Source organism: Ascidiella aspersa, chromosome 1 (genome assembly GCF_963924565.1).
Source record: "Ascidiella aspersa chromosome 1, kaAscAspe10.2, whole genome shotgun sequence".
Taxonomy (NCBI): Eukaryota; Metazoa; Chordata; class Ascidiacea; order Phlebobranchia; family Ascidiidae; genus Ascidiella; species Ascidiella aspersa.
In genome coordinates, this window is record NC_139447.1 from 16353801 (window position 1) to 16371123 (window position 17323).

General features: G+C 33.0%; 2 protein-coding genes across 2 annotated transcripts; one reads left to right on the forward strand and one right to left on the reverse strand.

The window, feature by feature from the left end:
• Positions 1 to 1293: 1293 nt before the first annotated feature.
• Positions 1294 to 5190, forward strand: LOC146168066 (uncharacterized). Its single transcript, XM_083388960.1, has 3 exons — positions 1294 to 1514; positions 2531 to 2724; positions 4252 to 5190. The coding sequence occupies exons 1-3, from the start codon at positions 1305 to 1307 to the stop codon at positions 4385 to 4387; spliced, it is 540 nt and encodes a 179-aa protein (XP_083245086.1). The 5' UTR covers positions 1294 to 1304; the 3' UTR covers positions 4388 to 5190.
• On the reverse strand, positions 3920 to 17323 carry LOC146168067 (spindle and centriole-associated protein 1-like). Its single transcript, XM_083388959.1, has 17 exons — positions 17126 to 17323; positions 16412 to 16459; positions 11549 to 11695; positions 10053 to 10155; positions 9767 to 9894; positions 9178 to 9286; positions 8536 to 8695; positions 8293 to 8444; positions 7470 to 7624; positions 6175 to 6291; positions 5881 to 6031; positions 5743 to 5807; positions 5576 to 5656; positions 5313 to 5510; positions 4921 to 5211; positions 4758 to 4848; positions 3920 to 4681 (listed from the first exon to the last, which is right to left on the reverse strand). The coding sequence occupies exons 1-17, from the start codon at positions 17222 to 17224 to the stop codon at positions 4632 to 4634; spliced, it is 2145 nt and encodes a 714-aa protein (XP_083245085.1). The 5' UTR covers positions 17225 to 17323; the 3' UTR covers positions 3920 to 4631.

The window sequence follows — 17323 nt, forward strand, 5'->3', positions numbered from 1 at the left end:
ATGAACGTGTAAAAGTTTTGTTCGATTGTGATTTTTAATGAGGGTACTAGATACTTTCAAAGATTATCGCGATATGTCATGAATATTAATATCGGTTTTTGCCGAATTAAACCCTTACTCCCCAACAAATTTATAGCAAGCGAGGCATCATTGGAAAGGTGAGATCAAAGTCTATGGAATGTGTTTCGTTTTATGGTGGGATGAAAGTTATTTGTGCCTATTGTGGTCGGATGTTTTTTGGGTGAAAAATCGAGATATCGGGACTATTAATAGATTAATATAAAATTTTTAAAACTTTAAAATTTTTTAAATTTTTTTGTTCTTTGGCAAACTACGCCTTTAAAAATGAACGTGTGAAAGTTTCGTTCGATTGTGATTTTTAATAAGGGTACTAGAGACTTTCAAAGATTATCGCGATATGTCATGAATATTAATATCGGTTTTTGCCGAATTAAACCCTTACTCCCCAACAAATTTATAGCAAGCGAGGCATCATTGGAAAGGTTTACTCCTGCGCTACTCAAAAAATGAGTTTCAACCTGGAATGAAATTTTTAATTTATTTTTTATGGCGAATATTAATATTGAATCTTAATATTTTTTCGAATATTAATTTTTTTTTCAAAATCTAAGAAATATAGTCCATTCTCAAGACGGTGGTAACATTTTTTTTCGAAAAAAATATACGTAATTAAGTTTATTTTGACGTTGAAATAATCTGCCAGAAATTATTTGCTGACTAGCTTTTGGTTAGTTTTGTCACCCTACTGACAGCTGGCAGTCGCAGTGACAGTTTGGGCTCAAACTGTGAGTAGTTTACTGTCACCTGTCACTGACAAGTAGTAGTGACAGGTGTCACTAAAAAAGTCACAACCCCTGTTGTAGTTTTTACCACTGATCTCTACAGAGATCAGTGTTTTTTAAGGGCTCTTTCAATTTGGTACGTAGTAAGTAACACAAAAAATAAAAAGGTATGGTTTACAACGACCGCATACCGCAACGCACATTATTTGGGTTAGGGGAGTCAAGCATTGTTATTATTATTAATAAATACAACATTACTTGAACCATCGAAACCCGCACCCTAATCCAAATAATGTGCGTTGCGGTATGCGGTTGTTGTAAACCGTTTTTTCGTACCAAATTGAAAAAGCCCGTTTGTACTCCTGTTGATTTTCTGCCCGCTTAAAGCCATCCAAAGATGTACCCGCGCAATATTCAAGTTTCAAATCAGGACTTTTACATAATTATTTTTAGAAAACAGTTCTTATCTTGTCATATTATTGATAGGAGTTTATAGGCAGAATGGGTAAATCCTACAATAAAATAAGCTTGAAGTTTGATGAATGCAAACGAAAAGACTTTTTGACTGGGTTTCACAAGCGGAAGGAAGCGCGAAAGAAACATGCAAGGCAACAAATGGACAAGCAACTTAAAGAAAAGAAAATAGAGATTAAGCAAGATAAACGAAAACAAATTTCACAGCGTTTAGAAGAAATCAAAGAAATAAAAATGGTTAGGCCCACGGATTAACGAACAGAAATTTATTAAAAACTTAAAAAGTTTTGAACAGGCAACATGATTTAATACTTAATTTGCAACCTATCCTAAATAATGTTAGCAATACAAACCCCCAGACTAAAATATGGTAGGATTCTACACCAGCGCCCAAATGCCTATACATTTGGGATGGGTTATCTTTTATTACCAGGAAACACGCTGACTAATAAACCTGATTTTATTCCATGCTTTAGTTGGAAGTACAGGCATAGGCGCCGAACTTGGGTGGCAGAGTGTTTTAGAACGCCCTAGAAATCGACCAAGTTATTAATAAATATCCAAAATAATTTCTGTAGCACAGTCGTAGTTAACCAATAGTGTTCAAGACTTTCCTGAATTACCATATAGACATGATGCCATAGAATCCCCAAACTTTTGTGCCATTTTTTTAAATTTATGATACATTAAGCCTAAAAGTGTAAAAATAAGGTTTTAAACTTCGGCAAACTGGTTGGCTAAGTGATAATAGGCAAAAGCTGATTATCTAATTAATAAGCAATTTTGCATTGTATAGAAAATAACAACCTGGAATTTTGAAGTTCGGCGCCTATGGGTACAGCTTTTAGTCTGTTGAAAAAAAATTGGGGTGCACTTGCTAAATTTTTCATAGTGGGTTATGAGAAAAAAAATCCTACTTAAATTATTGATCTACTTATATAAATGTTTTATTATTACTTTTTATTTTATGTTTATTAAACCTGGTGGTATCGAAGCTTGTACAAGAGTTATGGAAGGTTTCTCGTCTTCAGGAACCAAGTACCATTGAAGCCAGTGGTTTTTGTACTTTTAAACGGGAACACACAAAAAGATCTAAAAAGCAGCAATTCCTAAAGCAGAAAATCTATAAAACCATACTATTAAGACCAACAACATAATACAGCCATGTTTCCCAATTACTAGAGTATTACTTTTATTGCCAAATTGTTGTAAGGCCTTTTCATGTTTTCTAAACTTACATTTTATGTTTTAAGAAAAATAATCATGAGCTGGTTGGATATGGAGAAGAAATAAAAGAGACAACCACAATTAACCTCACCAATCATCAAGTTACAGTTGTTGAAACAGATATGATGAACCCTTTTGAAACCCTTTACATGGGTAGCAATACAGACAAAGTGGATAGTGACAAGAAAGACGAAATCGTCCAAACAAAGCCCAGTATAAGGTAAAACAAATATAGAAATACAGTAAAGGGCATTTTTGATTATAAACTGCACACAAGTTTTGATTTTTAATAAGAACAATTAAATATGTTGTTGACATTGAACTACAATGTTAGCTTTGGGACGTCATCTCTTGCATTTATCTTAATAATATTTAACCCAAAAGATAAGAATTGTATTTTGTGTTATATATACTAAATATTGGTTCAATAAATTAAGGGTGCATGGGCATGCATCAGATGACAAAAAACAATTTACCAAAAGGGCAAGGGCACTATTTTGTTCTGAAGAGAGCAAGTTTTCTACATTTTGATGTGTTCATTAGGTATAAATACACATTGTTTTACTTCAATGTTTATTAAAGTTGATATATTTGGTTTCCCATCCACCAAAGTCATCAACAATTCACATCGCTTGTGGTTGAAATAGCTAACATGTATATTTCACTGCAAACAATACAAAAATAAACACAAAAACTCTGTTGTTCTATGGTAAACTTGTGTACAAATATGCAACTTAAATCACTGTGCATTAGATCAGTGCTCTTCAACCTTTTTTGGTTTGGTGAACCCCTAAAGTTGTTGTGACGAACTCATGCACCCTGGAAGGTAAAAAGCGATATAAAACAGCATTATGCATATTACACCCGATCCGTTAGAAATCAGTGCATTTATAAGCAAAAAGGTCTACGACAATCAGGGCATCCAATGGCAGAAAAGTCTAGACTTTTAGACCTTGAGGTCCTGGCAATGCACTGATTTGGACCTTTAGGTAAACTCCCGGCGAAGATAAATTAAAAATATTCATTAAAAGTTCAGAAAAGATAACAAAAAATGTGAGATAGGATTAATAACACTTGACCCACCTAAACCCTAACGCTAACCCGAATCCTAACCCAAATAATGTGCGTTATTTTAATAATTCTTTAAATGCTGGGGAAAAAAGCCCAAACTCGGATGGTTTCTCGTCCATTGTATTTAAGATTATTACGTCACAAATTGAGGTATTGGGGCCTGAAGCGTTATAATTATTAAATTATCGCACATTATTTGGGTTAGGGCGCTGGTTAGCGTTTGGGTTTGATTGGGTCAAGTATTGTTAAACTTAATCTTCTTATGCACATTTGTTAATGCAAATTAGTGCATTGTCCGAGACCTCAAAGTCTAAAAGTCGGACTTTTTGATCCTTTGAATGCACTGATTGTCGTAGACCTTTTTGCTTAGAACTGCACTGATTTCTGACGGATCGGGTGCATATTAATATCATCGATGTCAATTAAACCGAGCGGAGCTGCCAAAGTTTTTTACACTGTCGGTGAGAGTTCGATTATGGCTGCAGGCTGCTTGCGACTTGCGAGTACTGAATCAAATATTAGTGGTTCATTAAAAGTTTGTGATGCACATGTAGCCCATGCATATTTTGGTACACCCTAGGTGCACCGTTTACACTGGTTGAAGAGCACTGCATTAGATGACATATTATATTTTTATCAAGTGATGACCACCATAATTAACGTTTATGATTTGCAGAAAAAATATTGAGAAACTTGAAAAAAAGAAACAAAGGCTTGTTACAAAAAGAAGCAAATTTGTTTCCTCTAAAGCATCAAAACAGACTAGGAAGTTTTTAAGAAAATCCAAGCGACAAAAAGGAAGAAACAAGTGAAATCATACCATGACTAAGTTTTGTGAACAAACAAAACAATAAAGAGGGCTGGAGAAACCATTGCTGTTAACTCCTTCATCTTGTGTTACAAAAATCAATAAAATGAATAGTTAAAGTGCTATCCATGAAATATGAGCAGAACCTTATTGAAAGACAGTAATCAGAATAATCTTTCTTCATAGTCTAAAAATTTAGGTATGTCAAAAATGTGCATATATTTCAAATAATGTTCATCCTGAAGTTTTCAAAAAACATCAGTAGTTGGTAAACTAACTTGAATTCTTTTTGCTGGCTCTAAAAATACAAAAATAATTTATTAATTTGGTTAATTGCTGGACTAAAAACAAAAATTGCATGCCATTATTATTACCACTTCTTCTTTTTGCAACCAGATTTTGTAATCTCTTTTGTGCCTCACTGTGCTGTTTATTCAGTTCTGATATTCTATCTTCAAGACTTGTCTGTTAAACAATTTGTATATAAATATTTAAGGTTTCATACAAATTTGTAGAATATTAAACTGAAGAACATACTTGTGACTGTTGAGGATTTATTATTTGCTTTATAGTTTGTGGGGAGTTGTCTTGAATGGTTGGACTGTCACACAAGTCTAATTTATCAGGATACGTATTGTTGGTATCAACAGAAAAGCCAATTTGGTGAGGTAAATGCTGTAAATCACGGCTAGGTGGAGAATCTGCACTCTGTAACTTAAAATGTCCTGGTGCTGTAATCCTGACTGGCAATGAGGCCACGCTTGTTCCATCCGAAGGAGACACACATGAAGAATATTCAGTCAAAGAGTCCTCCACAAAAACAAAAGACTACAACAAGCAACAAATATTTTTTTGTTAATTATGTCTTGTACCAAATTGAACATTACTAAAATTCTTACAACTCTACAGGGTACAATAGTAAAAGTTACCTGAGCTTGCCTGGTGAGATCATTCATACGATGTTTAGCTTCAGTGTGTTGCAACTTTAGGTGTCGCAAATGGCTCTCCACAGTGGCAATAGTTTCTGCAGCTTCTTGTGTTTCCTCAGACAGAAGGCCACTTGGTAAAGGCGGACAAATTCTTTGATTAACTTGAAGAGCAGCATCGTTGTTTGCTTGAACTTTGGTCTAAAAATTTGCTTTGCATGTTTGCAAATTAAAAGTAAACCATACTATCGATGCCAAACTCTTACCTGATCATTTTTGCTTTTTAATGCATTTAACAACGTCAACATGTCTGATTTTAGACCTGAATCTTCTTTTCTACAAGTGGTCTAAAGACATTTTTTAAGAAAATAATAAATGATATTTTACTAAAAATAATTATTATGAATATTATATATAAACAAGAAAAAGTTACTTGAGCTTGTGAAATTTCAAAATCATTTTGAAGATTAGATTCAATTGAATGATTTGTAGACTGGCCTGCAATTTTAAAAGAATTTGTTTGATATAATCATCTGGCAACCCTAAGTAAATTATTTGCAAGGCATCTCACTAAATGTATTCGGCAGTTTGTTAAGTTTGTCAGACACACACTCAAGCTTTTTATTAAGTTCAGATTGCTCCTTTTTCATCAACATTTCACTCGTTTGCATAGATTTGAGTTCTTGGTGTAACTTTTGTAGCATCTTTTCATCTTCTTTTACCTAATTTACAACTAACATTTATGCATATAGCATTGGTTTGTATACTTTTTTTACCATCAACATAAAACAAAAAAAATCCAACAGTTAACTTCTCCATTAAACTTAATAGATAAATTACCAAGGCACCATTTAAATTAGTTCACCTGGTTTTGCGTATTCATTAATTCAAGAGTTAATGCATCTGTCAACGCAGTTTGGTGATCAAGTTTTGATTGTAATGTATTAGTTACTTTCTCCAAATTCTGCATTTTAATTTCTCCCTGAACAAGTACAACATTAGGTAATTTTACGCTAATTCATTTTAAACTAACATGACTTGACAGCTAAATATGAGTAGTCAAGTAGGGATGTTTGAAAAAGAGTAGAATATACTCAAAACTAAAGAACAAAGTCAATATAGCTTCAGCACAACTTAATACATATCCAATGGTTTCTGGTCCGTAGCAGTTACATTTTCCACACTAAACTGCATAGCGAAAAGTAATTTTAATGAAAAAAAAACACCATTAGGTAAAGAATATGATATTAGAAGTTTGAATCCATATGAAACAGCTATTTTACAAGTGCTACACCATGCCCAATAAATAAAAGGCAACTTCGTTTCTGCAATTAACTAAATGCGTTAAGATTCCTACAAAATGGCTTTAAACACTCACTGCTTGTTTTGTAATTTTAATTATGCATGTCGCCAAACTGTTTAGCCACCCGATCCGTTAGAAATCAGTGCAAAACGGTCTACGACAATCAGGGCATCCAATGGCAGAAAAGTCTAGACTTTTAGACTTGAGGTCCTGGCAATGCACTGATTTGGACCTTTAGGTAAACTCCCGGCGTAGATAAATTAAAAATATTCATTAAAAGTTCAGAAAAGATAACAAAAAATATGAGATAGGATTAATAACACTTGACCCACCTAAACCCTAACGCTAACCCGAATCCTAACCCAAATAATGTGCGTTATTTTAATAATTCTTTAAATGCTGGGGAAAAAGGTCCAAACTCGGATGGTCATAAGATGGTTTCTCGTTAATTGTATTTAAGATTATTACGTAACAAATTGAGGTATTGGGGCCTGAAGCGTTATAAGTATTGAATTATCGCATATTATTTGGGTTAGGGCGCTGGTTAGCGTTTGGGTTTGTTTGGGTCAAGTATTGTTAAACTTACACTTCTTATGCACATTTGTTAATGCAAATTAGTGCATTGTCCAAGACCTCAAAGTATAAAAGTCGGACTTTTTGATCCTTTGAATGCACTGATTGTCGTAGACCTTTTTGCTTAGAACTGCACTGATTTCTGACGGATGGGGTGGTTTAGCAATACCATATTCATGCCTGGTTTAGATGTCATCTAAAATACATAATATAACATCAATTTAGTATCTCTTGATGGTCAAAATCAATACCTTTTTGACTATATACCTTAAATATTGACCCACCTCATTGACATATCCTGTAAGTCTTGTAACAGCATCTATCAATGTTGCCGTAAAACCTGCCAGGCCATCATTTTGGGGAGTACTATTCTCCAAACTGTATCTTCCACCTCTTTTTTCAAGTTCAGCAATACCCTTTTTAATACTTGACATAGCATCTGCAAAATAAGGGATAAACCAGAAATTGTTTTTTTTTGTTCACTCGCAGAATGGTACATTCAATTTCCTAAATATACTGTAAAATTCCAACTATGCATAAAAACATAGACCTAATAATGACCTTTCAGCATTGTAATGTTATATCATATCTATGTGTGGCAATTGGCAAATATAATAAAAGAAGACACAAATTAATCCACGTATACAGTCAGAGTCACCCATCAGATCTAATCATTCAATTTATTTAAAAAAATAACAATATTTACCAAAAAAATTAGAATCAGTAAAAACCCAGTGATGAAACAGGTCAAGTAGTTTGCATCCAAAGGTAATGTTAAACTGTTGAAATTACTAAACCTGTTACATTCCAGGCAAATTTTATTAATCACTAAAAATTACAAAATATTTATAGAAGAAAGCATTTCTTAACTCATGGCTGGGATGCTTTGCATGATTAAGGTTACTGCAGTATTTCCACTATTCGTGGGTATAGGTGTTTATTCAATTTGGGACATAAGAAAAACATGTTGTTTACAAACAAACACAATATAAAAAAAATCATTTACCCTGGGATGAGCAATTCACCACATTTCAGACAAAGTTGAACAATTTAAACATAAAAGATTGGTTTGTTATCAAGGCTAACTGAAACAGTAACATAACTAACGTTGTAGCTGATCATATGTCATGTTGCAGGAAGAAATATTGACTTGACTTGGTGGCTTTTGAGGTAGAATTGCAGATACAGATGACAGATTTAATTTATTTTGAAGTTTTGTTGCGTCTTTTGTTATGCTAGTGATTGTCTCATCAATTTTGCTAAAAATATTTTGCTAAATTAATTTTTAAAAATCACATACAATTTTAAAAGCTCAACTACAAATATATTAGATAAAAAAATGTGTGTTACCGTGTTTCAATTTGGATAGATGAATCAGGATGTTTAATTATACTGTCGTTGTTTTGGCTAGATGAAACTCTTGACAATGTTCTTTTTACTTTGTTGGTACTATTAAGAGATGTACCTGTTTCCTTAGCAGTTTTCTTATTTTCTGGTGTTTTTACTGGATCTATAAATAAAATATTACTAGGGGTGCCATGCATTTGTAATAATTATAGCTTTTGTCCTTTAATAAACTACAATAATTTGCCTAATTTAGAATTGACCAAATGTGAATTTAACCGATTTAGTTACTAGTGTGATGTGAGAGTTTTCGATAAATATATTATTTAGCTTCAAATGTAAACCATGCTACAATGAATCAATTTGTCCATGATTTTATCCAAGCATGTAAATAAATAAACCAGGTTAAATCCGTGGTGAAAAACAAATGACATCAGTGAGGCACAATTTTGCAGTGAACATTAAACATTTTTGACTTGTCGAATGTCTGTTGTTGCCGCAAGTTTCTTAGTAAGAAGTATATAGTAAAGTTTATTATTCCCACTGATGTTTTTTTGCTTTTTTTAAACAACTAATGCAAACGATTTGATGCTACATTTGGTGCAAATAAGGCACTTATCCTAAGTATCTGCAATCCCTAATCATTACCTTTTCTTGTCATCTGATTCATGGTGTCCTTTAAAAGACTAAGAAATCTTTCACAATCTACCTTTGATTCAAACTGAACATCATCTTCATATTCACTATCTGATGACATCTGTCAATACAAAGAGTTTTTTATTGACAATTGACAGTATATAATATTAATAGTGTAAATTTGCTGCTATTATTTATTTTTACTGATATAACAATATTCAAGTCCGTATGTACAGGAAACATGGTTATGCCGTGTATGCAAAGTTTGTCTTAGTTATAATTATGGTGACTTTAACCCTGCACAGAACCACAAAGAGAATAAATAGAGTGAATTTATGTATCTGTATATAAATTAAACTTTCTAATGTTACATGTCACCTGTGTGCATTTAAAAATATGTTTATGGAATAAAATCAGAGCTTAACACACATAAAATGCGAAATCTGATAAAGCCATCACACTTTGATCAGTCCCATAGATTTGTTGGAGTATTACAATGAAGAGCTTAATGACCCATTTGTCTATCGCATGTTACATTTAATAACTAGAAATTAATTATTAAACTACAAAAAAATATTTAAAAAAGTTCTTGTAGACTAACCATGTCATTTAATGCTTTGCTGTCCATAACAGAGTCAGATAGTGCATCCAATCTGGATGGTTGTTCAGTATTTTCCTGAAATATTGGTGCTGCAACTTTACCAGGTGCCTTTGTGATAAATGGGTGACCTATACAAAAGGATAAAAAGAAATATACAACTAGACATAATTAACTAATAAAAATACTGTAAATCAGGAAAATAAAGTAAAAGACACATATATGTACCTTAAAATTGTTGCTTGGTTCATATGATTTATACAATTTTAAAACGTTGAATGTTTTTTACCTGATTTTAAGGTTGTATAGTCATGTGACATGTCTTTCACTGAAGCCATTGTTTTGTCTGTTCTTCGAAGCACCTCATTAAAGTCATTGTGATCATATAACACCTATTTTTAGACAAGGATTTAAAGACTCAAAGAAAAAAAGATATTGGCCTGCCAGATGTGCAGTACCAAATCACAAATTTGTTTGGCTTGCTTAACAACCATCCTCTGCATTTTATTGACTGGGTTGTTCTTATATTTGTATTGTGATATAAATAGTCTCTTACATAAAAAGAAGAAGCTATACGCAATACATTACTAAAGGGCTTTTATACTAGAAATAAATGTTAAACGTGAATTGCATTCCAGTAGCAATAACATGCCCCTATTCTTGTCTATTTTATTGATAGGTGGTCAAAATATTGCAAAGAAATACTCTAAAAAAAGAGCTAGTAAGTAACAACTACGATATATAATACTTTTGTGATTTGGGCAAACCTGTTGTCTTACGATCTTATACCCAATAACGTTATTACCATTGTTAAATAAGCATTATAAATAAAATAGAAACTTCCAAATATTACATTTCTATGTTGCGAAGCCAAACTTTGCTTTGCACAAGGAAACAAAATTAGTTTTGATTATTAACACCAAAGTACAAGTTCATACCGATAATATTGCTGAAGTATATGTTAATTACACTATCTCTGGGATAATGCAAGTGATATAGTACCCAACAGGGTTGCAATGACTTGACTTGACTAAAGTCTCTTGGACAAATGACTTAGGTTGAAATCAGGTGTTTTCATTAAGCATTTTTTTCTAAATTAGATTATTTATCTTAATTTTTCTCGTTAAAGAATTTGCTTGCTATATGTTGGGTTTTTGTTATTTTTAGTTTGGTTGTTGCTCATAATCGGACAAGTTTAGCAATGTAACATTTACTTTTATGACAAAGACATTGACTTGACTGGGACCTAAGTCATTTCAAAATGACTTGTTCACAAACAGTGGAACACTATTCCAGACATATTAATCTGTGTATGACACTGCTTTATATAATTTACAATTTTTTTCTAATTTAGATAAATGACTTTTTATTGGTTTCTATGCAGCCTACAGCTGTCAAGTCAATGACTCTCACCACATGTTTGTCATATTCATCTAAATAAATAATAAGCAATTTGCATATTTTCACTTTTTCCCTTGGACTCGCTAACTTGCACAAAAGTTTGGTGAAGATTTCTTATAATTACTTGTTTTAAGATGCTAAGGACAGAACAAAGTTTTTATTGCCCACCCCAAATAAAAACCCTAGATCAGCCCCTGTTTGTGGACACTGCCATTTTTACCGCTGAAAAGTAAAAAATGATAAAGAATGTATGTTTTATATATTTTGTCATTTTTCTACCGCGACCTGGCAACAATAGCTGACCAGGACACATACACCTCTCATAGTAAAACTACAGAATATTCTACTCAATTTACAAAAAAAAGTATAAAACTGCATACTTACATCTCGCAATACTGCCAGCTTTCGCATTTCTAGCTCAACTTGTCTTGGGCTCAAAACACAGTCTACAGGGATGCCTTGCTTTTTTGCTTTTAGCTCTCTTTTTGCTGCATCAACATTCTTTGATTTTCTTCGAATCCTTCTTTGCTCCTAACGGTGAAAAGTAAAAGTTATAAAATTACAGCTGTATACAGTTAGCCTAGCTGTAGCCAGACTTGGACAATTATATTCATTTAAATTTAGAATAGAATTGAAATTAGAACATTCTAGTTTTTCCACATTAGATTAAAATTAGAATTACTGAATTCTTAAAAAAGCGAAGTTCAACTAGAATTTGAAATATAGTTACATTTGATTACTCACAATCAATTTTAAATTTCAGACAAGTTGTTTCAACCAAAGAGTTTTAGTTCAAATTCTTAGTTTTGAATAATAGACTAAATATGCCATTGGACAAAGTCGCACTTTGCTCTAATTTATTGAATTAGAAAACTAAAATTATCTTGTTGTCCAAGTCTGGCTGTAGCAGTAGCACCATCTTAATAATGTTAAATATCTTATTATTCTAAAAAAAACATCTTTTAAAGTATATTACTCAGATTTTCTAAAGATAGTTTTACTAATAATTAGGGCGATTATTTTTTGACCTAATAAATGAGAAATATTTTAAAACGTTCACTGCGATGCGACCCACCGTTGGGTCGTACAAAAAAAAATACTGTTTTTTTTCACGTTCACTGCGATGTGATGTTAGTTGCGCCTCGAATAGTTTTGAGGGTTTATAATCTGGTTCTTTGCGATTTTAATCTGGTTCTTTGCGATTCAGGAGTGAACAACCCAACAATCGGGTGGTTTATTGCAAATTAACACAAAAAGTTTATTTATAAGAAAACTGTAGGTTGTACTTACTAGAATTTAGATAAAAAAATGATCAAGAAGGTTGTAATTTTTGTGGTTTGGGCCCAAGGGTTGGGGTTGCATTTTTTTTAAAGGAGTTAAAAAAAAAAATTTTTTAAATATTGAAAACCATAAAACAAATAAACCAAAGTGTAAAATATAATATTACCAAAATTAACCAGGTAAATAACCCCATTTATAATGACCCAATTGTTGAACCAACCATGAAAATAAGACCCTGAAAAATACCCCCTGAAAAAATATACGACAACCACAACCCCATAAAACGTTGCAACAATTAAAACAGAAAGTACTTACAATATTATTACCTTCGATCTATCACACAAGCAAATAGTTAAGCTTTACTCTATAAGTTGCTTAAAATTATGTGACCACCGGTGGGCAACAATATAGCTGGCATTTACTGCGATCTGACCCACCGGTGTACAAACGATTAAACTGTCTGAAAGGCTACTTAAAGCAAAGAAAACATGTCAACAAAATTTGGCGGGGAAGCTCTGTCGGCAGCTAGCAGTACAGAAAGTTAAAGGTAATCGCAACACAAGAAAACAACGAAAATTCAGGATCGCAGCGAACATGTTCAAAATATATTTGTTTGACCTATTAGAAATACTTTGGTTTAAAGAGTCTTGGCGTCGTCCACCACACATTTTAGATGTTTTACTGACTACCGGTCAACACAAATCATTTTGGGGGGGAGTTTATGCAAAATCCATACACATGCTTACTGCTTAGATCAGCGTTTCTCAACCGGTGCGCCGCGGAAGGTTGCCAGGTGCGCCGCGAGAAAATGGGAAAAAATGTTACAAAAATTCTGTATTATTTTAGAATTTGCGACTAAAAGTGGATTCCAGCAATAAGACCAAAAAACATCAACATCGGAATAAAACACAGTTCGGAATAAGATCGAAAAAGTACCAATAGATAACATACCCAAACCCCTATCGGACCAACAGTTCAGTGTCAAAACAGCGTCTACAAACGCCGCCGTTTCAAAAACATGATCCTTATAAGGTGGTGGCGGCGCCTAATCGTTTTATATCAATTTCCTGCGGATGAGGAAGTTATTTAGGCCACTTGGATTTTATGCCGAAAATGTATTGGGTTTTATTATGGCGTTGGTCAAATTTGGAATTCAAAGTTAAAAATTTAAATGACATATTCCAAAATTTGAATAGTTTAAAATTGTAAATGCAGAATCAAAATGAAAACACTCATCCACAGATAAAATTAAAGTTTTTCTTAAAAAAGCTAGAGAGGGAAAGTTAAATTAGGCTATTTGGAAATGATACTTAAATCAAAGATGACCATTCAGATTTATCTTTTTTAATAAAGGACTATGTTTGTAAATAAACTCTAGTCACTATTTTCTGTGAATAAACACTGAGCAATATGACTGGATTCGTAGCCCCTATTAAAGTCCCAATGGTTGACGTTGGCTTTTCGCTAACAAAGAAAGAGAAACTTTGCAACATGTATCTAGTGGGGCTTTCGCCGAAAGACCGCAATTAAAACAACATCAATTTCGGCATAAAAAACAGTTCGGAATAATACCAAAATAGGACTAATACCTAATACTCGTAATAACGTTTAAATCAAAATAAGACCTAAATTCGTCCGAATAAGGCCTAAACTGCAAGAATAAGGCCTTTACAGCCTTTTACTTAACTTCAAACCCCACCCATGACTTCAACACTAACTCCCCTAATAATTTGAACCATAAACCAAATTCTTATTCTACCCATTACTCGCGCCTAACCCCAAACAGAGGCAACCAATACAGTGCCAAACAGCGGCGCCCTAACGGCATTTTAAACTAGGGCACCCAAACGTTGACACCAAATCGGCCGATGCCAAGAAGATGTCCCTTAACCGTCCCAGGCCATACCCTGTTTTTACTATTTTTGGCGTTATTTTGTCCATTTAGGTCTTATTCCGTTAAATTTTGGATTTATTCCGAGTTAGATGTTGTTGCTTTGGGGGCTTATTCTGTGTTTCCATCGAACTCTAACTAACATACCGTGTGTTTTTATAATTTACAACATAAAAGGCCTATTTTAATTTTTTTTTATTTAGGCCTGTCTTATTAAGCACATCGTATTTTAAAGCAGGGCTGTGGAGTCGGGAGTCATATTTGAGACTCGACGTACCGTAGTCGATTTGTTTTTCTAAAGTCGGACTGCCTGAGTCCCGAGTCCGACGTGCGCAGTAACAATTTTAAAACTGATAACGCGGCCAACTGCAAATTGAAAAGGCGGAACAGCATATATGGTGGATATTTTCCAGCAATGGTTTGTGGGTGGATGGGATATATGACACCCCTATGAGGGCATAGTTGAAAATCCACTTTAATTTAGTTGCGTACATGGGTGAAATAAAGGCTGTAGAGTGGCAGCCGTACTCAGAATTTGACGAAATCGCACATTTGGCCGGAGTCGAACTCGAGCGTTGGAGTCGGGTTATTTTTAACCGACTCCGCAGGCTTCTTTATAGATAATAAAATTAGGAGCCTGATGTAATAACAACTGCCAGCATAAAACAAAATATCCAAACAAAGTTAGCAGTCGAGGTTTACGAGTGCGCCCTGGGATGAAAAAGGTTGAGAAACACTGGCTTAGATGATAAACAAACTATAAAAAGCCAAAAAACAAGAAGCTTGTGATTTTAGAAAAATGATGTGCAAACAGTTGAAATAGGCCTACACACAACGCAAAAATAATTGCATAAAATTTCTAAAGCGAAAAAAGACAGCAAATACTGTTCAATACATTTGTCCAAATCAGAGATAAACAACTATATAATGCAAAAATGTAGTTCGAGCTGAACCTAATGCGACAAACTAGGCCAAGGTGGTTAATTTTACAAGCTCACGTATACCTTATATTGCACTAATGAAGATACAATACAGTTAAAATGTCAATGAATATAAATCAAAACTAATTTTTTTGATAAATTTTAACTGAACGACAATTTTAAAAAGCTGACTATAGTTTTTTTTAATTTTGTAAACTATTTATGTGCATCATTGCATGTTCAATTGAGTTTGACTAGAAACAATTTTGACAAATTTTGACCTAACGTGTAAATTTTGACAAGATTTTTACTTTTTTTGACAAGTTAAAAAATAATCGCCCTACTAATATTATAGTAATGTACAATCGAGGTAAATTTCAGAAAAACGTGTTTCTATCAATTGTTGGGGTTTTTACACTGTTTTTGTGCATTGTATTTTTTATATATTGTATTTTTTATATTTAATACTAGATGAAATACCCAGCATTTTGTATTTTTAATATCAAAAAACAATTTGCGCCTTAGGCGCAACTCTTAGGTTACAATATGTTTCCTTGTTTATCCTTTAATCAAGGTATATACATTTGATAATCGCAACACAGCGTTTAACTTTAGGGTCACAAAAAATGAAGAATTCGGGCAGGAAAAATCCCAGGGGATTCTAGAACTTTTCGAATCTACAATAACGAGTCTAGAATTTTGAATCCTAGTATATTTTTAGATAAAATTTATTATTAAACTTCTATTTTGTTTTGGGGAAGGGATTAATCTTAATATGCCCTACAAGGCCTACAGTGACAGCAATTAATCGCACAACAATTTGCTGGCATGTGTATATTGTAATGAAACAATAAATTCCCAAATGTTTAACATTCTTAACAACTCCCATTTAAAAAAGTTGTGTAAACTGTAATGCACAATGGACTCTTCAGTATTTCAGTCTAATGTTTTAAAACCTTGTTGTGTTTCAGTTCTACTTTTTTGACTAACGTGATTGGTTATGCAGTCAAATAATGTACTGCAAAGAATACAAGGATACATAAGAAAAATCAATAATTGCTTACTTTAAAAATGGCTGCGAAAAGGGTGATTTTTGCAAACTCTGTCTATCTCATGAATGAGTAAATACTGTAAGAAGCCATATGTAACATTTACCTGCTCTTCATGCGAAGCAGCATGGACAGTCAAATCATTCACAGTGTCCTAAAAATAAAGTAGTATTTTATTATATCATATGTTTTAGCAGAAAGCCACAGTATTACCGCCATACAAAAAAAAATATAGATATAAGTGAAAAAGTTTCACTCTTCTACTGTGAATTTTTTTTATAGATTTGCAGGCATAAAATTACTGTCAAAAGGGTTGTAATAATATTCAAATAAGAACAATATCAGGTTTTCAGAAGACAACAGGTTGTTAAAATTGCAAAAGAAAAAAATACTTTGTCTTCATTCTGAATTCTGAAAGTAAAAATCCTGACTAGAAAAGGCCAGGTTGAACATCGCACAAGCACAACAGAATACCTGTTTCTTGGATGGTTAAAAGTATGTAATCGTAAAGTTGGGATTGCTTAGTGGACAAAAAAATATAATATCAGAGGACAAAAAATAAGTGTAAAACAGATAATTCTGTTGCATTAATATATATATTTAACCTAAGCCATGTATTATAGTATGGTCAAGGTAAAAAACTTTGTTTTACCACAATTAAGGGATAATCCATAGGTTTATTCTGAATTTATTCATTAGCATGTTATTTACAATTACAGAATCTTTCAAATTATCACTAAATTTATTAAAACAATAGTTACATTGCAACAACAAGGTGGTCAACTAATACCTGTAGTTTGCTAACATTTAAAGCACTTACATTCCACTCTGGGTGATTTAGAGACTTTTTCTTTTGAATTCTTTTTGATATTAAACCAGACTTTTTGCGTGTGGCGCCATGTGTTCGATGAAACATCATCAAAAAGTAGCAGACATATGCCAAGTTTCTGTTTAATAGTTATTTAGATCTTGGTATAAAATGTCTTTTTAAAAAATAGCACATCTTTGGTTTAAACAA

Coding starts and splice junctions, on each gene's coding strand:
- LOC146168066 (XM_083388960.1), top strand. CDS start 1,305: ATGGGTAAATCCTACAATAAAATAAGCTTGAAGTTTGATGAATGCAAA. Junction 1,515..2,530: donor AAATCAAAGAAATAAAAATG/GTTAGGCCCACG, acceptor TTATGTTTTAAG/AAAAATAATCATGAGCTGGT. Junction 2,725..4,251: donor CAAACAAAGCCCAGTATAAG/GTAAAACAAATA, acceptor TATGATTTGCAG/AAAAAATATTGAGAAACTTG.
- LOC146168067 (XM_083388959.1), bottom strand. CDS start 17,224: ATGATGTTTCATCGAACACATGGCGCCACACGCAAAAAGTCTGGTTTA. Junction 5,657..5,742: donor TTGAAATTTCACAAGCTCAA/GTAACTTTTTCT, acceptor AAATGTCTTTAG/ACCACTTGTAGAAAAGAAGA. Junction 4,682..4,757: donor GGTTGCAAAAAGAAGAAGTG/GTAATAATAATG, acceptor TTGTATTTTTAG/AGCCAGCAAAAAGAATTCAA.